General features: G+C 47.6%; 1 protein-coding gene across 4 annotated transcripts in view; it reads right to left on the bottom strand.

The window, feature by feature from the left end:
• The window catches only part of ZFAT (zinc finger and AT-hook domain containing), a 192,673-nt gene that overhangs the window by 75,927 nt on the left and 91,364 nt on the right, over positions 1–25,382 (bottom strand). For all 4 annotated transcript variants that reach the window (XM_028105589.2, XM_028105590.2, XM_088022745.1 and 1 more), the window contains 3 exons: positions 20,663–20,750; positions 18,663–18,812; positions 16,740–16,913 (listed from right to left, as the gene is read on the bottom strand). In XM_028105589.2, the coding sequence (XP_027961390.1) occupies positions 16,740–16,913; positions 18,663–18,812; positions 20,663–20,750 (412 nt within the window). The remainder of the gene's footprint in view (positions 1–16,739; positions 16,914–18,662; positions 18,813–20,662; positions 20,751–25,382) is intronic.

Here is a 25,382-nt window from a genome sequence, read left to right as displayed (position 1 = left end):
CAGAGACTTGGCCACCTTCCTCAGTATCTCCATGACCCCAACTGCACTCATCTCAGTTTTTCAGCACCTGATTTTACCTCCTAAATATTTCTCTATTTCTCTGTTTCAATACCTCCACAATGGTTTAAGTCCTCCTCATTTCTTTCCTGGACAAGAACAAAAGCCTGTAACCTGGCTTCCTTGCCTTCAGGTAACCCTCCCATCCATCTGCCATTCATCCATCCATCCATCCATCCCCCATCAACTAACCATTCATCTGCTCACCTGCCCACTCTGTCTCCCTTCCTGCCTCCTTCCCTCCGTCCATCATCCATCCATCCATGCGAATGCCCCATCCTCTATCCAGATGACCTGACACATAAACTCTCCCACAGATCTTTCTGCATACCCACCAAGGACTCCAACTGCAGAACAAAGTTGAAAAGTTCCAGAGCATGATACAGAGGCCTTGCAGAACCGAACTAACTCCCCACACCTGACCCTTCTCTGACTTCCAGTCTGCCTTTCACTCTGTACATTCGGCTCTGTAACACAGAAGTCTTTCAGTTCTGGCAGCATTCTGCTAAGCCTTTGCTAACATCTTCCATGCCTGGGGTGCACTGCCTCTCGGCATCTGGCCAGTCTTCACTGTAACTCGCAACTCAAGTTGAACAACATCTCTGGCAACTGGGCTAAGAGTGAGCCCTCTGCGGCTCCCACAGACCCTTTCCACATGCTTCTGTCCATGCCTGACTCTGCAGCCTCGCCACTGCCTGCTCACAAGCCTGGGGCTGCCCTGGCTGCCCACAGGGACCATGTCTTATTCATCTCCACACCCCCAGCACCTGAGTGCATGGCTCACACCGAACGTATCCTGTGCATTTTACTGAACTGAACTGGGAAAGGAACAGAATGGAAATTATGCTTATCTTACATGAATAACACTTTCAACAGTAACAGCAAAAGGGAAATAATAGTATAAATATATTAATACAATTACACTATCATTCTAGATGAACAAACCCCAAATTCTAGATTCTACTAATTCTACAAGTCCAAAGCATGGAAAAACTTTTTCATGTGTAAGGCAGACACGTCATAATTAGAAACCAAGGAATACTTGTTCTTAAATATAGTATCATCTTTTTTCAAACACAGGGCCGCACATTTCTACATGTCTTGGAGATAACCTCAGCTCCCCACACTTCTCCACTGATTCCGACTGCATCCTCACTGTGCCAGGCAGCCTGAGCAAAATGGTGTTGGGTTCCCCACTGCCTTAGGAGGGGCAGGAAGGCTGACAGAGCCATTCACCAAATTGATAAATATTTTTACTCATTACAAATACGCATCACTCAATGAGTAAAAGATGAAGAAGTGCTAAAAAGGTACTCTGAAATGGATAAACAGAATCACCTCAGTTGAGATCAAGAGTCAGCCTTTTATGGATTTACTCCCAGGGCTCTGCAAGAGACAAAAAAAGAACAGAGCTCCTAAAAGCACCCCCCCCCCCCCGCCCCGGCAAAAGCCTCAGAGTCCCGGCAATAAATATTACAAATGTTTCAGCAACCTGACAGCCCCATCAAACAGGCCTGGGAGAGCACTTGACATAATCTTTAGCTGCCTAATTAAAATAATGTAATGGAGAACCATGACTCATCATGAAAGAGCAATGCTTTGAGACTATCAGCTGATTTCTATCAAGACACTCCTGAGAACTGCAGGGAGAGTGGACAGAAAACATAGCATTTACCCGAGGCTACAGTGCCCTCCAAGTTCTGGCCAATGCAACATCCAGTGTCTGTATCTGGATCACACCACAGCCCAGGAAAAGAAGGGAATGATTACAAAGAAAAAGGCGGTTTTGGTAAAAAGTGAATGCATTTTCCACACAACATATCTGGCTAGCTCTAGCTACCGAGCTACTGTCCAGGAGCAGCTGTGCTCCGACTTGATGTCCATGACCTCAGCCACGCACCCCCAAGCCTGGGGAGGCAGGCAGTGCTAACCCCTTACGGATGAGGAAGTAGGATCAAGAATCTGAGCAACTGGCGGGTTATGAAGTGGTCAGTGGCAGAGCCTGGATTTGGATCCCAAGTCCCTGTTCAGAGCCACATAACAATCCTTCAGCTAGTAAGGGTAGGACACCAATTCCCCAAAGGGAACAAAGAATTTATAACAGCAAGAGATGTATCCGTACCATAAAGGCCATCGCACAGGATGGTGGCCCATGAGAAAGGGGTGCCCAAGAAGGGCCACTGGCAGCGGAAGCGCATTCTTTCTGGCTCGGTCCAGCTCGTCCCGTGTGACCCTGGGCTCGCTCTTCTCTGCAACTTAGAGGCTTCATTAAAAGCATGTGGAGGTCACCCCTGCGTGCTCCACGGATGGACTCAGACAGTGGGTGGCAAGCACCTGAAAAGTAGCCCTGAAGAGATGAGGCTGAGGGCAGATGCAGGTGCCCCGGGAGGGGGCCCTTCCGCACCACGGTCACTCGGGACAGCTGTGGCGGTGCCCCCCCCAGTCCTATCTCTTGGACCTCCCTGGCGTTCTCTGGGACAATTCAGGGATGGGGCTAATTAAGCCAGCCTAAGATAATATACCTTAACCAGAAAAAATAAAAACAGAACAGGGGAAACTGATAAAGTACAAGTAATTATAGTTTCAAAGAGTCTACAAAAGGCCTTCCTCACCTTGCCCCCAAGCAACCTCTCTGGCTTCTCTCCACCGGAGCAAACTGTGACCCCTTGCAATGGCTGGCAAGACCCCCGAAGGTGGGCTCTCTGTTACTTCTCTAAGCTCAGGAACAACGCCCCTGCCCCCTGCACTCCACTCCGAGGACAGAGCACAATCCCCACCCCCAGACCTCTGTACCTACCATCACCAGGGCCTGGGACGCCCTTCCCAGATCCCCCCACCACCATCCCATTTATAACTATAGTCGCTTTTAGGGATTCATTTTCGGAACTCATCTTGTAACATTTTCGTGTTGAAACTGAATTGTCTCATATTCATATTTTCATTTTCCTATTTCAAGGTTCTCAATATGAAATATTTTCATACCTCAATTGTACTATGCCACATATTTTGATTTATCTTACATTTAGCTTCGTGACAGTGGGAGCTTTCGGGTTTTGTTCTGTTGTTCTTGCATCGTCCCCTGTTGTATCCAAGAGGCTCATCGATTCATCTCTGGCTGGTCGGTCTGGCACCTCTGCTGGGTTGTGGGTACTTTGGGGACAGGGATGGTACATCTCTCATTCCGTGTCCCTGTGTCTAACAGGGGGCGCATACTGGCTGCAGGGCAAGCGGCGAGTTACAGGAGAGCCCCAACAAGGTGACTGCCCAGCCACACTCCCTCTCTCCCCACAACAGCCGTCACAAGAGGAAATGGAACGAAAACAGGCCTCTGTGAGGAAGTGACAGTCAAGTGACTAAGATGGGAGGATGAGGAAGACCAAGCCACATGAAGAGGAAGAAGTAACCAAACGCACACACAAAGCCCTCAAGTCTCTGGAAGCTCCCATGGTACCATTATAAGAAAGGCCCCTTTTCTGCTCCAGCAACCTCAAATGAGCCTCTTGTCAAGTGCAACCGAAAGAGTCCCAACAAACAGCTGTTGAATCAATCAGTGAACACATGAGCAGAAGACACCAAGACCCCAGAAAGCAAACAGATAAAAACAGGACTTAAACAATTCACCGAGAGGATTAATTAATTTCATTCATCAAAAGAAGTCCACTGATAGCAAACACTTACATACAGCACTATGAACGAGCCAATGTTATAAATGCTTTATGCAGATTAACTCAGTCCATCCATTTAACCCTCGAATTTACCTGTTCAATTGTCAGTTATCAAATAACTGAGAACGACAGTAACATGTTAAGATCTGACACACATTAAACCAAGAAACTGACCATTTCTAATAATAGGAGGCACCAAACGTGAAAGAGCGAAGCTGGAACGCTTCCATATTTCTGGCTCAATTTTTTGAAAGCAGCAAGTTGGCCATGTAACCCATGATTAAAACCACCGAGGCAAAATAGCCATCCCGCTCCCGGAAATGTGTCCTAAGGAATTAACTCAAAGGAAGGAGAAATTCATATGCAAGAAAGGGCTCCTTGCGAGTTAGTTTTAATGAGGAGAAAGCAGAAAATAACAGACTGTCCAAAAATAAGGGACTGGTTATGCAGCTCATGGATCGCCCACCACCTTAGTGAGACACTACACAACCCCTAAATGTAATATTCATGGACTCTGCAGCAACAAACAATTACAATCATTAATTTTAAGGCTAGAAGAATGACATCTACGCTTTAACTACAACTATGTAATCAGTCCAGATGAAAATGAATAATGATTGAAAAGATTTTGTTTTTTTAAGTAGGCTCCATGCTCAGCATGGAGCCCAACACAGGGCTTGAACTCATGACCCTGAGTTCAAGACCTGAGCTGAGACTGAGAGTCAGACGCTTCATGGACTGAGCCACCCAGGCACCCCGAGAAAGAATTTTTAAAAGAATAATTTATGTTAGGTGACAGAATTGTGGGCACACTTCTAGAAAGGGATTAGATCTTTGTGACTCTTGTTTTAATGTTTTCTGTGCGACACAACAGCATTTTGGATAAATCAGCATCTGTCTCTGCAAGGCTGGGATGTTTCAGCCCACCTCCTATGAAATACAATTAACAAGACAGATCTTTAAACATGGAGCTATAAAATGGTATCAGTGGTTCCTGAACTTGACATTCGAGAGAGTTCACGGCCTTTTAAAGTGCTGCCCCAGCCTTGCCTAGCTGTACGCTGATTTGCAGTGCTCCCTTTGAGCAGGCATCTGTGCCCATCTTATTCACGAAGACAAGACAGTGGCCTAACTTGGTGAGTAATCGCAGAGGTGGTCATCTCTTATCTTTTGGGGCATGATTTACCTTTTGCCAACAGTCAGAAGTCATTCTGAGCCAAGTCCTGTCAGCGAGGGGGACAAAAGAGAGCGGAGCCCTACCACTTTCTGGAGAAACACTCTTGAGGAAAGACCTCCGAGCTGACTACAAAAACATTGCCACAGTGAAGAAGGGGAACTGCAGGGGCAGTCTTCCCAGCCACAAGCCACAGCATGTAGGATCTCCGTTACGTAGGATACTCTTATTTGACCCAGAGGCCCAGAAGGTCAGAATCATAACCACCTAGATGAACCTCACAAATAATGTTAAAGGGAAGAAGCCAGACCCAAAAGCGCATGTATTGTATGAATTGGTTTAAATGGAGTTCAAAGACAGGCAAGATCAAGTTACAGTGTTACAGGTCCAGGCAGCTGCAACCCTGAGGAGGAAAGGGGTGGCTGGTGGGGAGGGTGAGGCAGACTTCAAAGGGGCAGGCAGTGTCCTGTGTCTTATCCTGGGATGTAGTGACGTGGGTGAGCTGCCCTTGTGATAACCCAGTCGGCTGCATATTTCTGTGTGTATGATACTTTAATTTTAAAAAAAGTAAGGGGAAAAAAAAAACCACCACGAGAACAAAACAGTCTACCTTCCCCAGAAGGGGCTCAGGAAGTGGTGCCGAATGAGTTCAAGAAAGAAAAGATGTGTCAGGCGGTTCAAAGAGAAAGTCTGAGAGTTGCAGCACAGCCTGTGGATTCCTTCGCTAATGCTGCAGGTGGTAAGGAAAAAGATACCATCAGCATTATCTGCCCCTGTGACTTTCAGTTCAGCATCCTTCTGAGAGCCAGGCTGGCTGCAGCTTTTCCACTGCAGACACTGCGGCTCATTCTGGAAACACCACAATTTACCACCAGCTCCTAGTTCCCTCAAAAGGTGTGATCCCGTACAGCCCCCCTTCAAAGATGGGACAGTAGCGGGGAAAGGTCATCTCCACGACGTCTGTTCATCCCTCTGTCTTCCAGTTTTCCTTGGCAGGAGTCTGTTTCTCTGGTAACATGAGCTCTCCAGCCCACGCTCCACGGCTGACTGGCTGATGGACCAAAGCTGACCTCTGACCTGTGGAGCACTGGCTGGCCCTGGTGACAGGATGTTGCCTGAACACAAGTAGCACCAGACAGGAAAGGAGAGCCCTGGGTCTGGTGTCCAGCAATCCTGAGAAGTTCCCTTTACTCAGGTCTTACTCAGCCTGCCATGTTAGGATAGAGGAGGCAGGATTTGGAGGGAGGGAGGGAGCAGGAAGGACAGAACAGAAGTCCTTGTGACTCTGCCTTGAGCTGGATGAAGAGAGAGGTGCCCCCAACCCTGGGGGATGTGAGACTGCCCTTCCTGTTGAAGTTCTTTCTGCTCTGGAGGGAAGGATGAATGTGCAAGGAGGAGGGCGGGAGAGCCAATGAACGGCTGTCTTGCTGTGTACGCTGTGCCCCAGCAGGAGGCTATCCCAAGTAGAGGGGAGCAGTATTTACCCCACACATGCCGGCAGCTGTTGCGGGGGCTCCCTCCAGGATATATGTAGCCCCCAGCCTGGTGGCCAGCCCTTAGAAAACGCATGGTATCCTGGTGAGGACGTGCCCTGGTACTCTGTTGGTGGGAATGTAAAATGGTGCCACCACGATGCAAAACAATATGGAGGTTCCTCAAAAAATTAAAAATAGGTCTCCCATACCATCCACTATTTACTACCTAGCAATTCCACTACTGGGTATACCCAAAGAACGGATTTCAAAGAGCTATCTGCACTCCCAAGTTGATTACAGCCTTAGTCACAGTAGTCAAGACATGGAAACTAGCCAATGCTATCAGCGGATGAATGGACAATGAAGAAGTGGCATATATAAACCACGGAATATTATTATTCAGCCCCGAGAAAGGAGACTATCTTGCCATTTGCATCAACATGAATGGACCTTGAGGGCATTATGCTAAGTGAGGTAAGTCAGATAAAGAAAGCAAGTACTGTCTTCACTTCTCTGTGGAATCGAAAAATGTCAAACTTGACAAAAACAGAGTAAAACGGGGGTTACCAGGAGGTGGGGGGGGGTAAAAACTGATGTTGCTGAAGGGCTCAAACTCACAAAGAGTAGTCAATAAGCCACAGTGAGCTAAGGCACAGTAAAATGAATATAGACAATATTGTACTATAATGCAATGTGATAAATATTGTCACAATGGCAATATTTCATAATATAAATATGTAGCAAACCAAAATACCGTACGCCTTAAATTTATTCAATGTTATATGTCAAATATATTCAATAAAATTAAAAAAACACTTAATCATAACCAAAATGTGATGTGATGGAGGTTAACTAACCTTACTGTGTTGATCATTTCACAATATATACACTCTACCAAATCACTATGTTGGACACCTTCAACTAATACAATGTTATGTCAATTACATCTCAATAAAACTAGAAAAACATACTTAAAAAAAAAAGAAAACGCACAGCACCTGTCAGCTTCCTTTGTGTCTCACTACACCCTCATCTGCTTGATGAGCTTCCCTGAGGAAGGTTCCAGCTGCTTACTTTAAATAGAGTTCTATATAAAACTAGGGAGAGGTGGAATGGTAGAAAAATCTCAAACCCTCCTGTGAAATAAAACCATGCCCTTTGTCTTCTGGCATCTGGAGTCCATCAGCACACAAAGAAAGACAGCGAGGGACCATTCCTTCTGACTCAAGGCACCTTGTTTGAAAACCTGTTAAATTAAATCACTTCTGCCAAATCAAATTTCCTATGTACCTCAAACTCGAAGAAGCACTAAAATACTTAAAGAAATTTGCATAAATCAGAACTATTACTAGTACTAATACCTAGAGGCATTAAGGTGAAAATATCTTATTATGACTGTTGATCCAGTCTTAACCGCAAAAGGTGATATTTTGCATAAGTAAATTTATCAGAACACTGACTTTACCTTTTCAACACTGATATTCTTTAAATATTAACTCTTGCACTGTGTCTTCCTAATGAGAGAATATCGGAGGAGAGAAATGGGACCTTTCCTAAATGACAGACGATGCAGATCCATCCTTACGCTATGTCCACAGTTGCTGAGAATATGAGAACACTGACCACAGAGGGAACAGGCACCTCTCACTTAATATGAACCCAAGTAATCTTCCCACAACCCCACTGTGGTAGGTAATGCCCTCCCCTGAGAGATATCCAAGTCCCAATCCTCAGAGCCTATTACCTTCCATGGCAAAAGGGATTTTGCAGATGTGACCAGGTTAAGGATCTTGAGATGGATTATCCTCTATCATCCAGGTGGGCTCAGTGAAATCATAAGAGTCCTTATGGAGACAGACAGGAGGGTCAGGGTCACGGAGGAGACATGATCATGGAAGCAGAGGCACAGCCAGGTCAGGAGGGCCTCGCTGCTGCCTTTGAACATGGAGGCAGGGGCTCATGAGCCAAAGGATACGGGCAGACTCTAGAAGCTAGAAAGGCTAGAAACAGATTCTCCCCTAGAGCCTCCAGGAGGAATGCAGTCGTGCTGACAACCTGCTTTTGGATCTCTGAGCTTTAGAGCTGTCACATCATAAATCTGTGTTGATTTAAGCCAGTAAACGTGTGGTCCTTTGTTACAGCGGCCATGGGAAACGAACGGGGAGGATGAAGCACGGGTTCAAGGTCACACAGGCAGGAAGTAGTTCCAACCTGGGGGTCTGCCCTGCTGCCTCTCCACATGGCCGGACACACCAGGGCGTGCTGCCGAAGGTAAGAAAACCTCCCCGAAGGAAGCGTAACACGTGTTGCAGCCGGTGGTTGGCGGAGCCCATCACCACAGCTCTCACATCCGCGGGGATGTGTACAATGGCAAATCAGGACAGAAATAGCTACGGCAGTAAAAATAAAGTTGAAGAAGCCTCTGTGCCTTAAGGGCTGAACTTCAGGCAACGGCAGACTTAAGAGACTGATGGTTCTCTGTAATGAGCACACCAGTTCTGATACAAGGAGGAATGCATCAGGCATGGGGAAGAAACAGACGGGGGCCAAAAGCCAGAGAAAAGAACAGAAAAGGGCGTGCACCCAACTGGATTGAGGTTACAGACGCTGGGCCAGGCATCTGCAACCTGCTGCTGAGACCCCTCTACCCTGGTGGGGTTTTAGGTCACCAACTTTCTTCAACAGTCACATCTATACAGCAGTCTAAGCTAACTGTTCAGGAAGCTGTATGGTTCATTTTATCCCATGGGCTGTTATTTTTATGGTTTATAAAAACCTGAGAAGAAGAGTTTCAGGTGGACCCAGACAGGGTGCGCCCATGAAGTGACACGGACATCAGCCCGCCCTCTGCTGCCCATCACCCAGACACCTGCTGGTAAAGGTAAGCCATAGAAACCCACCGTGTCCATGCCCACCCCTGTCCCTTCACTTTGACCCCAGGGTGAGCTGGACAAAGGGTAAGAGGGTAAGGGTGCTGTGCAGAGACCAGGCTCACTGAAGCCTAGTACACGAACTTGGAAGGATCAACCAGCTGATTGCTTGGATACCATTTTCCATTGTTCAGCTTCCTGGTTCTAGAGTACATGTTTTTAGAAATAAAGGGGCTACTTTATCCTACAAGGACTCTGCTTATAGAGGAAGGAGGAGAAAAATAACTTCACACTTACATCTAGAATACTTCCATGTGTAGCCATGGGATCTCTTACTACAAATTGAAGGAGTGTGGGGAAAAATGGTACTTCCTCCACTCAGACCTAAGTTCCACACTCGACTCTCCACTTGTCTAATTATCATGCACACAAGAGTGCTTAAAGCTTGGAGAGAATTCCTCTTTTAAATTTTCCCAGAAAACTTCTTAACTCAAGTATATGAGGGCAGGTTGGATGGGGCAGAGGGGAACCCAAAGGAATTAGCACCGAGCTTCGAAGAGCGTTTTATTTCATGACTAGGGGATTCTCATCGGATTACATAACAGAAAGGCACTGCACCATTTCACCTGCCCCATGTGCTGGGGGCGGCGGAATCCTGGGAAAGCCTCTACACCACACATGCGGAGGCCCTCTTTAAAACCGAAAAAGGGAAAATGTGCTACAGCATGACTTTTGCATGAAATTCTTTCATACTGCTGGCACACATGCAAAGGGTTTAATCAGGCCCTTTACAGGTCAATGTCTCTCTTTGTACATACTGACTGGCAAGCCTTTTTAACTGAAACCTCCACCCATCCTGACCTCTCCCTTCTGAGGCAAAGTAATGAGCCCCTCTGGGAAACAAACATGAATAAACAGGGACACATCACTTCAAGGAAGCCCATGAATGTGAAAAAAAATGGATTCGCAAGCAGGTAAAAGGGAGTGAGTACTCAGTTCCTTTTTACTTAATTGAGAGCAAGACGATTCATTTAAAAGTTCCTCTGCCGTATTTTAAAACATCCAATTCATAAGCATTTAATGTAATACAACTATGTGAGAGATGAGACGGGGAAAGTAATTGGCACTTTTTGAGTGCTTCTACATTCCAACTGCTGTCTGCAAGACACTTTACATTTTCTTCACTCATTCAACCAACGAACATTTATTGAGCACCTACTGTAAGCCAGGCATTGTTTTAGGTGCCAGGGATACAAGACAAAGCAAATGTAGTAGGTCAAGAGTCCCTGCTTGAGGAGTTTACAGTCAAGTGGAAAGTCATGAACAAGGAAATTAAAATGCACATTAGGGTCAGAGAAGGGCATGGACCCGGCAGATGTGAGAACACGAATGAGATGGATGCGTCTGGAAAGGGGACAGTCAGGGGAGAGCAGAGGGGAGGGTGGAGACAGAGGGGTGAGAGGGAGGCTCAGCCGGGCCGTCGCTCTGGCCGCTGTCTGGGAGCTGACGGGGGGGGCAAGGATTTGTCCAGCGGTGTGGACAAACGCCACCCCTCCAGGGTGCTGGGGAGGGAAAACTACGGGAGAACACACAGAAGGTGCTAACGGGCTTGGGCAGGGTGTGAACAGTCAAGAATGACCTGAGGTTTCTGACCCAAGCGACTGCCAAGGAGCGGCCACTGACAGACTCGGGTACAGGAGGGGTCAGCCAACTGTGGGCCCCCGGGCCAAATCCAGTCTGGTTCTGTAACAGCTGGGAGTTCAGAATGGCTTTTACATTTTTCAAGGTTTGTGAGAAGAAAACAAAACAAATTAAAAAAAAGACGATATGGCAGGAACCATATGTGGCACTCAAAATCTCAAATATTTACTATGTTTTTCCCCGAGTTTGGTGACCCTTGGCCTGCAGCAGGCGCAGGTCTGGGACAGATGAGCTGCTGAGTGTTGCCCAGGCTAAGTCTGAGGTGCCTTCTAGACGTGCAGGAGCAGATGCTGAGCGGGCAGTTGTACCCGCAGGGCTGGTGGAGCCTGGGGGAGAGGCCAGGGCTGGAGAAAGAAACTAGGAAGCCTTCCACATAACTAGTGTGTAAGCCTGGGGAGACTAGGGAGATGCCCCAGGGAACAAGCACAGAAGTGTGTGGACTTCCAAGAGCGGGAGGTCACAGTTAAGGCAGCCCCAGAAAAGGAGACCAAGAAGGAACAGCCAGAAGGGCAGGCGGAGCCCAGGTGAGCTGGGGGGGGGCACCTTCTGTCATTTGATCGTCCAGCCCATCGTCAGGCACAGGGCCATACTGATCCCCGTTTTACTGATAAGGAAACTGAGGTTCAGAAAAGTGACCTGACCAAGGCCACCCTATGAGGCAGTGGCAAGCAAGACTCAAAACTCAGGCCTCCGTAGCTCTGCCTACCCCACACAGCTTCTCTGTGGGACAAGCTGTTGAATCATTACCGATACAACGGATCCACTAAAACCCAAGTCGTTCCAGGCAGGTTTCAAAGCAATGTTTGCTTCTAAATAAAGAGCTAATTCTATGATTAGAGGCTGACAGCCTCAGCAAGGCAACCAAGTCCCCAGTACCAGCGTTTTTCCCTGAGGAACTCGAGGCACATGTGATGTCACATAGCTCTCAAGGGCATCCCTGGGGTGGGAGATGGTGTCCTCCCTTTGGTGGAGGGGAAGATATTTTTTTTGACTTGACCAAAGAGTCTCAAAGTTTATCCAAAGGAATAATAACTAAATGAGAAAACTAAGAGATGTCCATAAAAAATAAAAAAGGAATAACATGTGTGCATAATCAAATTAGTTATAAAAATAACACCTAATAAAACAATGTACTAGAACAGATATTACTGAACAGACTAAAATCTCAGAACATGCCCAGCATCTTGAGAGACTGGCATTCCTCAGAACATGCCCAGCATCTTGAGAGACTGGCATTCCAAAATAAAATGAAAAGGACTGATTTCTCTATAAAGAAACTGAATTGAGTCAATTGAAAATTGTTTAAAAAAATAAAAAGATCCCTACCACATACCCCATACCAAAATAAATTTCAAGAATATTAATTTTAATAGATGTTATAAACTACAAAAGTAAAACTTGAAAAAAAATACAAAAGTTTCCCCTACCCTCCTACACTGTTGGTGGGAATGCAAGCTGATGCAGCCACTCTGGAAAACAGTATGGAGGTTCTTCTAAAAGTTGAAAATAGAAGTACCACACGATCCAGCAATTGCACTACTAGGTATTTACCCCAAAGATACAAATGTAGGGATCCGAAGGGGTACGTGCACCCCAATGTTTATAGCAGCAATGTCCACAACAGCCAAACTGTGGAAAGAGCCAAGATGTCCATCGACAGATGAATGGATAAAGAAGAGGTGGTATATATACACAATGGAATATTATGCAGCCATCAAAAAGAATGAAATCTTGTCATTTGCAATGACGTGGATGGAACTGGAGGGTATTACGCTGAGCGAAATAAGTCAATCAGAGAAAGACATGTATCATATGACCTCACTGATATGAGGAATTCTTAATCTCAGGAAACAAACGGAGGGTTACTGGAGTGGTGGGGGGTGGGAGGGATGGGGTGGCTGGGTGATAGACATTGGGGAGGGTATGTGCTATGGTGAGCGCTGTGAAGTGTGCAAGACTGTTGAGTCACAGATCTATACCTCTGAAGCAAATAATACATTATATGGTTATAAAAAGAAGAAGATAGCAGAAGGGGAAGAATGAAGGGGGGGAAATCGGAGGGGGCGACGAACCATAAGAGACGATGGACTCTGAAAAACAAACTGAGGGTTCTAGAGGGGAGGGGGTAGGGGGATGGGTTAGCCTGGTGATGGGTATTAAAGAGGGCACGTTCTGCATGGAGCACTGGGTGTTATGCACAAACAATGAATCATGGAACACTACATCAAGAACTAATGATGTGATGTGTGGTGATTAACATAACATAATAAAAAGAAAAAAAGAAGTTTCCCTTAAGATGAGGGAGGTTCCTTTCAACACAGAGAAATCATGAAGAAAAAAAATAACAAAGGATAAGACTGATAAGTTTAAATATGCAAGGTTATTTAACTTCTGTATATAAAAAGATGTGGCAAATAAAATGAAAAAGCAAATATTAAGTTAGAGGGAAATATTTGCACAGTATGACAAACCACTGAGATACATACAAAAAGCTTTTAAGAATTATCAAAATAAAATACGACTGCTACCAAAAAAGTGGGTAGGAGATGCAACTAAGCTTTTTTTCCAAGCTTTTTAAAACTGAAAAGAAAAAGGAGGGCCGAGAGTTTGGTTACAGCTGCAAAGTAGATCATCCCTGGAGCTGGGACACCTAGCCTGTGATTGGTCACGCCACGTATCAAGCTGGCCTTTGAGAAAACATGAAACCATGGGAAATCCTTACCAGGAAGAGGGGGAAGAAGGGACCACCAGGTGAAGGGACCACCCTGCCCCTTAGCAAAGAGCATGGAGCTTAGACAGATCCAGGAGGTGTCAAGGTCTCTTGTCCTTACCCTGCCCCACCAAACTCAGGCCCACGTGGGGCAGAAAGGGGGCACAAAAGGCAGCGGGACCCCCATTCCGGTGCTGTTCTCACTGCACCTAACACGTGATGCCTTTCTTCCCAGACTGGTGAGTGTCCGGAAACAAGAGAAGACTTTACAAATACCTCAAACTCTCAAAAATGTCAGGAAAAAAAAAATTAAGAGAAACAATCCAAATTTCCTGTTTTGTTACAAAATATTTCATAATGCCTACAAGGCCTTTCCTCTTTGGGAAGGTTGTCTTACTGCTCTGAGGACACACCGTCGTTGCCCAGCCAAGTTCCGTTCCCTGCTGAAGGGCTCAGGAAAGCAAGTGAAGTGACAGGTGGGAAGGGCTACGTGTGTCACACTACAGACCCCGGGCCTCCCCTCCACATCCAACAGCGGTCGGTCCGGGGCCCCTGATGAGACATACACCCCATCTCCTCGAATCCTTTCAGGCCAGGACCCGGCCCCTGCCGGGCCCCAAGCGTGCCCTCCCAGACCCTGCCACCACAGCCCAGTGGACACCCCAGACCTCCTGGAGCTGACAACAGCTGCTTTTCATTAATGGTGCTGTATTATTTGGGATTTCAATGAATCATGTGCTTCCAAGTCAGGAAATATCAGTAAGGCTTATTGTTTGTGTAGGTACAGAATTCATGAATAATTACATGATTTAATGCTTTCATTACTCAGGGTAAGACTGCTTGATTGTCACTGCATTTTTAATTATTTTGCTTATGGATTTTCTTATTCTTATTCTTATTTCTTATAAGCACATTGCTTAGGTCTGAATAGTTATAGCTCTGGCCTTCGTTCAGCCTTGGGCAAGCCCTGGATCTTCAGTTCTAACGAAGCCTAGCTAAGCATGTGGCCTCTCCATAAGCCCCTCAAGCTCACCCAGATGCACACACAACAGGATGGATTCCCTAAGACATTCTTAAAATAAAGGTATGACCTAATGGCTATATCATCGTCTAAGTTCTAAAATCGAAAACAGCCTGTTGAAATCACTCGGATTTTTGTGGTAAACTCCAATTTTTGTATATAATTGTGCTAAAATAACAATATATTTATAAATATGGTTTATTAATCTCATTACATAGAATACTGACAAGACCTTGCCACAACTGGGGTTTTTAAAGGAAAATAAAAAATGCGAAAGGCCTTTTATGGTTTAGCTGCCTGTCTTCCTTTTTTTTATTTAAATTCAATTAGCCACCATATAGTACATTAGTTTTTGATGTAGTGTTCAATGATACCCTAAGTTGTGTATAACACCCAGTGCTCATTACATCACATGCCCTCCTTAATGCCCATCACCCAGTTAACCCATCCCCCCACCTCCATTTCCACAACCCTCAGTTTGTTTCCCACAGGCAAGAGTCTCTCATGGTTTGGTTCCCTCTCTGATTTCTTCCCATTCAGTTTTTCCTCCCCTCCCCTATGATCCTCTGCACTACTACATATATTCCACATACGCATGAAATCAAATGATAATTGACTTTCTCTGCTTGACTGATTTCACTTAGCATAATCCCCTCTAGTTCCATCCATTTCAATGCACATGGTGGGTGTTCATCCTTTCTGATGGCTGAGTAATAATATTCCATCGTATATATGTACCACATCTTCTTCATCCATTCGTCTTTTGAAGGGCATCTCGGCTCCTTCCACAGTTTGGCTACTGCAGACATTGCTGCTATGAACACTGGGGTGCAGGTGGCCCTTCTTTTCACTACATCTGTATCTTTGGGGTAAATACCCAGTAGTGCAATTCCCGGATCAGAGCTAGGTAGCTCTATTTTTAACTTCCTGAGCAACCTCCATACTGTTTTCCAGAGTGGCTACACCAGCTTGCATTCCCACCAACAGTGTAAGAGGGTTCCCCTTTCTCTGCATCCTCTCCAACATTTGTTCCTCCCTGTCTTATTACTTTTAGCCATTCTGACTAGTGTAAGGTGGTATCTCATGGTGGCTTTGATTTGTATTCCCCTGATGACTAGTGATGTGGAGCATTTTTTCATGTGTCTGTTGGCCATTTGTATGTATTCTTTGGAGAAGTGTCTATTCGTGTCTTCTGCCCATTTCTTGACTGGATTATTTGAGTGAAAAGTTCTTTACAGATCTTGGATACCTAGCTGCCTGTCTTCCTAAAACGATTCTGCTTTTCTTCCCTACATCCTGCCCCTCTCAGGGAGACTTTACTGGCCACCGTGAGCACTGCCTACCGCCTCCCCTGCCCTCACCGATTCACACCCTTCTCCGCAGGGCTGCTGAGCCCCCTTCTATCACAGCACCCACCTTCAGCACGGCCTGCAGGCTTCTCTTACTCCCCACCACTCCTTAGTGGCAGAAACTGCTCCTTACTGACCCTATACCCCAGGCATGGCTGGGACAATGGTAAGAACTCAACCAACGGTTCTTCAGAATGAATGAAATTAGAAATCCACTTAAGTGTACTTCATTAAGGTCAAATTTGCCCAAGTATTGTTTGTATTTTAAACTGAGCCCCTGAGGTGGCTTGGATGATAAGCATCCACTTGGAAACATCGGGTCAGGTGCGATCATGGCTGCCCCTCAAGGTCCTCAGGTTCAGGTGAGGATGGAGGGCTGAAGAGGACTGAAAACTTTCAGATCAAGGCCTCCTGAGGGTGTCTTATTCCCTGAAGCCACGTCCCCTCCACACCCACCCACCCATGCGCACACACACGTGCACGCACGCACACTACCCAGCACTGGGGGAGGTCAGGCAGGGCTCCAGTCCGGAACACGGGGCAAATGAGGAGGCAGGGGAGTTCTTTTTGCTCTCTTTCAGAATCGAAATTCTAAAAGACCCAGGTCTTTCTTGCCCACAGACACATCTGCCCTTTCTGCTGGTCTTGGGATGCCGGCCTCAAACCCCACTTTCAAGAGGGGAAAAAACTCACTATGCTATGGAGTCATTTACTTACCATCAGCAGTGTGAAGGAGCTTGTGACTTTTCAACGTCCCTTTCGATTTGAATTTCTTGCCACACATGTCACATAGGTGGGTTTTCTCAGTGCTATGACGATTCATATGAGCCTTGAGGTTACTCTTGCTGCGAGTTGCATACTCACACAAAGAACATTTGAAGGGTTTCACACCTACCAGAGGAGGGGGAAGGGGAATATATATATAAATAAATAAAATCACACAAACACACACCTATTTATATGGGTGTGCATATATGCGTGCATCCAAAGGATATATGTGCATATCCATGTCGAACAAAGCAGTGCCTACCCCCAGACTCGCCGCACACGGGCCTTGCATGCTCTCACCCATGCCGTTCCTCCCGACGGCCACGCCCTGTCCCCCTCATTCTGCCAGGGCCTCCCCCGTGCAGCTTTTTCTGGCTTGCCCAACCCAATGCCCTCGGTGCCCTCTCAGCATCCTCACGTCCTGAACTCCCTGCTAGCCGTACTGCTGTAGTGCATTGGGAGTCATCCGTACCTGCCTCTCCCCACAGTCTGGGAACTCCTCGTGGGCACAGACCCCCAAGCAGTGTCTGCAGCACACAGTCATTATATTCAACTGAATGGAGATAAGCTGACCGAAATTAAAGTAAACAAGGACCTGTGCAGAAATCAATGGGATCATGGCCCCAGGATCAGATGGGAAAGCACTTTTTCATGAACTGAGCAAAGCCTTAGGACACGAGCTGTTGTTGGGCTAAACGTTTGGACTGTGGGGCATCCTGGCTGCTCCCCCTTCACTCGACAAACACCTCCTGAGGACCTACTCTGGAGCACACACTGAGGGGGCTCTGAAGCTGAGAAGCCACGGCCCCTGCAGCCGCCGTCTGGAGGGAGATGTAAAGCAATAAGGCCGTGACACCCAGTGCAACGCGCACAGGGAGAGGGATGATGTGCCCAACACTGAGCACGGGAGGACCTGGCACCCTGCACATCCAGCATTTCCAGCCCTTGTCTACAGGACTCAAGACTTTGCAGCTAAGGAAATCAAGGCTTCACCGAGGCTGCGGGGTGTGCCCAGGGCACAGAGGGCACGTGCATGTGTCCGGGTAAACGAACAGTGCCTCCCAAACTTGGCTTTGAGCTCTGCTCCTTCTGCCCTTCTCTGGATCCCTACTCCACCATTTACTGAACTGTTCACCTCTCCCTTCCTGACGGTGCTTCCCCCAAGACCTGAGAACAGGTGTTTCTCTCCTCCCCCCTGAAAACACTCCATCCTTCGTATTCTCCAGGAACCCTCTGCCTGCAGCACTCCAGCTCCCTAACTCACAGGCAGGACCTCAGCAAATGTCCGGAAGGGCTCCCCCGGACGCTGGCTCTGAGCCTCATCCTCACAAGCGCTGCGTCCTTACAGCAGGAAGCCAAGTTGGTGGCCTGCTGTCTCCAACAACCTCCTGACCTCCAACTGCCCGACGTCCCAGAGCGTGTTCCCCGCACTTCCCTTCACAGGCAAGCACCCCTAAAGCACAGCTTATCTTCCTCCCTCTGCTCCATCTCCACGCAGCTCTCCCGCCTTCTGGATTCTTCCTCCACAATGCTGGACCACAGGCCTCTCTGCCGTCCTCTTCACCTTTGTTCACTTGTAACCCCAATACCTGCTGAGTGTCTACCACACCAGCGCAGACGTCATGGGGATCTAGCTCACTGCGATTCCAGCAAAAGCTCTGAACAACCGCACACCTCTGTCACTGCAATGGCAACTGAACAGGGAGGGACTGAAATCACCGAGCTTAGCTGGCTCATGGATACGTTTCTCAGGAAGCCGAAGGACGTCTAACTGCCAGGCACACAACGAGATGGCTTCCTCCTAACGTACGTATGCCCACACGAAGCATGGAGGCACAAAACTCAAAACTACCTTGAGAGAGGAATACTCACCTTCGTGAGCCCAAATATGACGCTGAAGGTCGGAGCCATTCTTCATGAAATAGAAATCACAGTACGGGCACTTCATGGCTCGCTTCCCAATCAGACCTTTCAGCTGAACCCTCCTCCCGAGAACCTCAGAAATAGTGCTCATGGACACCTCTAGAAGAAAAGCAGGGGGATCATCAGGCGCCAAAGAGGATCGGCTCCCGCGAGACGTACGTGAACCTCGTGACCGCGCCCCAGTGCCGTGGCCGGTCCCAGCGGTGCTCAGGTGACCAATCGAGATGTGCCCCCCCGCAGTCACGCAGTAGGACTTTTGCCTAAAAATTGAACCAGAGTCGAATCAAGGCTCAGATCTAAATATCCGTGAGCATAAAATGTGAGGGATGGAGAAACAAGACCAGGAAGCACCGTCAGACAAATGCAAGACACGAAATCACCTACAGGAAAAGTGGCCCAGTCCCTCCAAGAAACTGGTGTCACGGGAACAAAAGTGGGATGGGGTGAATCACAGAATATGAGGAACTCACGTCATGTAACGACTAGAAGCAAAATGCCTGGGTCTTGACTCAAAAGGGTCTTGTGTCGACTAAGGAAATTTTAAATGAGCTAATACTAGGCGGTAATAAAGAATCAGCATTAATTCTGTCTGTTTTAAGGGTGACCTAGTGGTTATGCTCCCAAAACACCATGATCAGCATCCCAAAGTTCTTTTATGGGGAAATTATGTATGTGCAGGACCTACTTTAAGATACTCTAGAACAAAGAGTCTGGAGGGTCAATACACAAAACAATGCACAGTCTGACAAAATGCACAGGAGTGTGGCAGCTGAGCTGCTGCAGATCCGTGGGGGCTCCTCATATTATCCTGTTTTGTATATATTTGAAGTTTAGACCAAAGACAAAGCACACCTCACATCTGTTCATGAGAAAGCGTGGCCAGTTTAAATGAGCATCCTCAGCTCACACTGGACACATGCTGACACAGCAGAACGAGGCCATCAGAGAATCCCATAACCCACGTGTTCCCACACAGATGGTCTTAAGGCTCCATCTGTGCCGAGATAAAACATGAGTGTTGGTGAACTCTGTTATTTCTTTACTTTTCTCCAGTATCGTTTATAATCAGCGAGTCAGTGCCCTAGCACAGGAGCAGATACAAAATAAAGCAGATGCAAAAGGGACATGGACGCTGGGAAAGGTGCACCCGGCTTACACATTCCTCATTTATACCACGCACAGTGCTCTCGGGCCTGCCCAATGTGACACCGGGGACCTGAGGCTAGACCTTAACAATGGCAGCCCTTCCCCAAGGCTCTGGGCGGGGGGTAGAGGCAAACAGGAAAGTGCCAATGACCTGAACACAAGGGGTCAGTGCAGGAAGAGTGGGGTATGGGCGGGGTATGGGCGGGGCCCTCCCCCAGGCAGGGAGCCCCCAAATCCTCCCCAAGGATGGGACTCCAAGGAAGGACATAGAGAATACACCGGCAGTAGCAGCGTACAGGAAATGTGTCCCAGGTGGGGGAAACGGAGGTATGACAGGCAAGAAGGCCCAGGTGGCTCATGCTTCACACCTCTGAGGGGCCAAAGAGACCCGTGTGGGGAGATCCGAGGGGACAGTCACTCCAACTCAGCAAGGCTCCTCGGCCTGGCAGCACACACCACTCACAGACCACCATGCTGGGCAACCAACTTTTCACGGGCCCCCGGGGAGTGGTGTCTAAGGACAGACCTGCCTGTGAGTGACCCACCCAAAGGCGTTCCAAGTGAACGTTAGAAGGGAGGAGGGGGATGGGAGTGTGCGGAGACACATCAGACCAGATGAAAGGATAAAATGAAGGCATGAACTCCCCAACGTTAAATAAAGGTAATCGTGCCCCTCAAGTTCACTCATCCTTTCATCCTCCTTTCTTCCCATTTTGTGCAGTTGACACATAATGCTGTGTTCTAACGTAAACACTTTTAAAGCCCTTTAAAATTAATCTCCTCTCCAAAATACATAACCTTACCAGGATGGTTGGTCTTGATATGCGACTTTATCAATCGGTCTTCGGAAAAAGACTTTTCACACACTGGACAAGAATAACTCCTTTTGTCCTGAACAGAAAGAGAGCATAATCAATGGGGTGTCTCATTTAAACCAGGGCTCCATGGAAAAGCCACCACCACCGCCACGGCCACCACCGCTACACCACAGTGCACCTCTGCAAACACGTGACATGCTACCTGCACCTGGCCCCACAGCCCGGAGAGCTCAGGAGTGCTGGGGAATGGTACCGGCTCCATTTCAGGAGGGAGGGACGGGGCTTACAGCTGACGGTCCGCTGGAGGTGGCCAGGCCAGCAGAGGGCAGGGCTCGGCCTCGAGGTCTACCACGCAGACCAGCGCTGCTCCACGGCCCAACGCGTATTATGTCCTCCAGTGCTCTCTGCGTGGTGTGTGGGGGTTTCATAAAAGTTATTTTACTGAGACTCACAACCACTTTCAGTTGACAGGCATTATGATGCTCACATTACAGATTAAGAAACAAGGCCAAGGGTGATGAGCCCAAGTCTGAGAGGAAGAGCCAGCATCTGAACCCGAGATGCCCACACCAGGCTGCTCCCACGACCCCCAAGGCCTGCGTCCCACTGAGGCCACAGGTAAGGGGTTCATTCCGCACTGCTCCTCGTTTCAATGATCCAGCTAACTGCCATGCTACATTCTCACCATGGCAGAGGCTCTTGTGAATGATCTAGCTATAGCTTTTGCTCATCTTTTCCTTCAGCTCACTGTAGCACTATTTCACATGCCAATTTTCCCCCCAAGGGTGGGTGTTATGGGTTAAACTGTGTCCCCTGCAAAATTCATATTGAAGTCCTAACCCCCAGGACTTTAGAATGAGACCTTATTTGGAAACAGGGTCATTGCAGATGCAATAGTTAAGATGAAGTCATGGGGCAAGGAGGCAAATCCAATATGACTGGTGTCCTGGCTAAAAAAAAAAAAAAAAAAAAAAAGGAAACTGGGATACAGATATGCACACAGGGGATGCCATGTGAAGAAGGAGGGAGAAATCCAGGTGACAAGTCTGCAAGCCAAGGAACAACAGAGATTGCTGGCAAAACACCAGGAGCTAGGAGAGAGGCGAAGAACAGACTCTCCCTCACAGCCCTCAGGAGGAAGTAACCGTGTAGACACCTTGATCTTGGAATCCTGGCCTCTGGAATTGTGAGACAATAAACATCACTGTTTATGCCACTCGGTGGGTCAGGGGCCCTGTGGGCTACTTCAGGGGGTGAGCAGACGAAGGGGAAGGGCTGCAGCAGGCCTCCACCTGAGCTACAGGTGCTTCAGACTGGAGGGGTGGGCAGAAAGCACAGAGCTCTGTGTGCGATTTGGTCCTGCCCGTCCTCAGCGTCCCCGACAGGGAAGACAACCAAATGAGGCAGCATTAGTGCAAGCTCACCAAGCACAGAAACACCCGCAAGCCCACAACGAGCTGCGGAGTGTGACCCGTGTTAACAAATTGCACGAGCCCACAAGCAACGCAGGCCCATGACTGCAAGGAAAGGTTTTGGGCCGTGAGTGTTCCAGAGGATGTTAACAGTCCCTGCTCACCTGGATATACAGGCGAACAAATTCCCACCATTTACTCAGCATCTACAAGGAGCTCAGTATCGCACTGAGTGCTCCCCATGTCATGGTAAATGAGTAAGTCACCCCAAAATGCAGTCTACTCACACCGTCACACCAATAAATAATGATAGCAACAACAGCAACCATTTAAGAACTTACTCATGCAGAGTGCTGCGCTCTACATACCACACCCTATGAGGCATTTGAGAAGCTGTCCAAGGTTCACACCACCCCCAGAGAGCAGAGGTGGGCGTCCAAACCAGACCTCTGTACTCCAGAGTTCCTGCTCCTATATAAAACAATGACTAGGAGTATGGACTCAGGGCTTTGAGTCCCTATGTTCAAATCCTGGTTTCACCACTTATTAGAGCTGGGGAACACTGGGCAAGTAACTTCACCTGTCAATACCCTGGTTTCTTCATATGTAAAATGGCAATAAAAACGGCCTCCTTGCTAGGAGGAAAAAGAAAATTAAAAACACATGAAGTGGACTTCCAATTTCCAGTCCAGCACATAAGAAGCTTGGAAGTCCATCCTAAACAAGAAATGAAATGTTGGACAAACTGAAAAAATAACTCTTCTTAATCCATAAGAGACATGAGGCCACAGGGCAAACCACTGCCCCCCAAGCTGGAGAGAATGCAGAGAATCATAACTTCTTGGAGCACAAACTCACAGGCAGAAACCTCTCTATGAACCAGGACCAGAGCAGGGAAACTAGGACTGGAACTAACGAGCTGCCGGAAGCTCATTGTGGGTAACTTTTGTGAGTTTTGCCTCTAGGAGCTCAACCTTGTACTCACATGAGTATCAGAGAAAAACCCACACTTCTGCTTCCAGCAAGGAGAAGGGAAAAGGAACCATTTTGAAATATACCACAGTATTCTATTCCTCTTAACAAGGCCAGCCTCCAGGTAGGAATAAAGATGGCAGAGGAGTAGGGGACCCTATTTCAACTGGTCCCCGGAATTGAGCTGGATATCTACCAGACCACTCTGAGCACCCACAAAATCAGCCCTCAGATGTAAGAAGATCTGGATCTCTACCAACAGAATATCGCAGGCGGTTGGTTTCGAGGTACGAAGCAGGGAGCCGTGATTCCGAAGCAGGGAGCCGTGATTCCGCGGGCAGATATCAGAGGATAAACAGTAGCGGGAGGGAGCCTGGCCGTGGGGATCCTACCCCGCCGGTGAGCAACAGCCTCATGCGCTGGGGGCGGGGCACAGACTCGCAGACCGGTAGCACAGACTCGCAGACCGGTAGCAGCGGGGAAAGGATTTTAGGGCAGCCCCAGGGGCGGAAACCCTGAGCGGTGGGGTCGCACTGGCAAACTGGGAGCAGCTGGCAGTTTTAGAAGGACAAAGGGCAGAGACTTGCCCCGACCTGGAGGCAGGACTGGGGGCGCTGCAGAGGAGCACACAACCCAGGCTGCTGCAGTTTATAGCAGCACAGACAGAAATGGAGACAGTATGGCCTGGAGAGCTCACTGAAGAACAGACTGCAATCTCTCTGCTCTGAGACAGAGGGTTGGAAACGGTCTCCTCCGCTCTGACTCGCAGAAGACATGCGGAAAGCTGCCAGGGAAAGCCCCGAGAGAACAAAAGCCCCAAAACACTGATTCCCACTGAGCCCATCCCCTGTCACAGGGGGGCAGGGCAACTCTGCCCAAACAGGGTTACCTGAGCAACAGCACAGCAGGCCCCTCCCCCAGAAGACAGGCTGGGAAAACAAGAGGCCAGCAACCCTAAGGTCCCTAGAAAACAGGTGCATCTTGCTTGGGTTGTGGTCAATAATTTGTACTCTATACATTCCCTCAACCACCCATCAACAGAATGACTAGGAGGAAGAACCCCCAAAATAGAAAAGACTCAGAGATTATGACTTATGCCACAGATTTACAAATGGATGAGATATAACCAAGATGTCAGAGATGAATTTCAGGCTAGCAATTGTGAAGACAGTAGCTAGAATGGAGAAATCAATTAATGGCAACAAGGAGTCTCCAAGGGCAGAAATGAAAGCTGAATTGGCAGAACTTAAAAACGCTATCAATGAGATCCAATCCAATCTAGACAATCTAACAGCTAGGGTAATAACTGAGGCATAAGAACGAATAAGCGACCTGGAAGACAATATAAGAGATAAAAAGGGAAAAGAGGAGGCCAGGGAAAAACAACTCAGAATCCATGAAAATAGAATCAGAGAAATAAGTGACACCACGAAGCAATCCAATGTCAGAATAATTGGAATCCCGGAGGGAGTGGAGAGAGAGAGAGGACTAGAAGATGTATTTGAGCAAATCGTAGCTGAGAAGTTCCCTAATCTGGGGAATGAAACAAACATTCGTGTCCTAGAGGCAGAGAGGACCCCTCCCAAGATCAAGGAAAACAGGCCAACACCCCGGCATGTAATCGAAAAACTCACAAATCTCAGAACCAAGGAAACCATCTTAAGGGCAGTTAGGGGGAAGAGATTCCTTACGTAGAGAGGGAGGAACATCAGAATCACATCAGACCTATCCACAGAGACCTGGCAAGCCAGAAAGGCCTGGAAAGACATATTCAGGGTACTAAACGAGAAGAACATGCAGTCGAGAATACTTTATCCAGCAAGGCTGTCATTTAGAATGGATGGAGAGATGCAGAGCTTCCAAAACCAGCAGAAACTGAAAGACTATGTGACCACTAAGCCGGGCCTGCAAGAAATATTAAGGGGGGTACTATAAAAGGAGAAACACCCCAAGAGTGATATACAACAGAAATTTACAGGGACAATCTATAAAAACAACATCTTCACAGGCAACATGATGACAATTAATTCATATCTTTCAATAATCACTCTCAACGTGAATGGCCTAAATCCTCCCAAAACGGCACAGGGTTGCAGACTGGATAAAAAGACAGGACCCATCCATATGCCGCCTACAAGAGACTCATTTTGAACCTAAAGATACATCCAGACTGAAAGTGAAGGGATGGAGATCCATCTTCCATGCCAGCAGACCTCAAAAGAAAGCTGGGGTAGCAATTCTTATATTAGACAAATTAGATTGTAAACTAAAGTCTGTCGTTAGAGACACAAAAGGACACTGTATCATTCTTAAAGGGTCTA

The sequence above is a fragment of the Eumetopias jubatus genome, unplaced genomic scaffold, assembly GCF_037043125.1.
Source record: "Eumetopias jubatus isolate StellerSeaLion01/CBP00866 unplaced genomic scaffold, mEumJub1_p1.0 scaffold_4, whole genome shotgun sequence".
Classification (NCBI taxonomy): Eukaryota; Metazoa; Chordata; class Mammalia; order Carnivora; family Otariidae; genus Eumetopias; species Eumetopias jubatus.
This window is presented reverse-complemented; position numbering and strand designations above follow the sequence as displayed.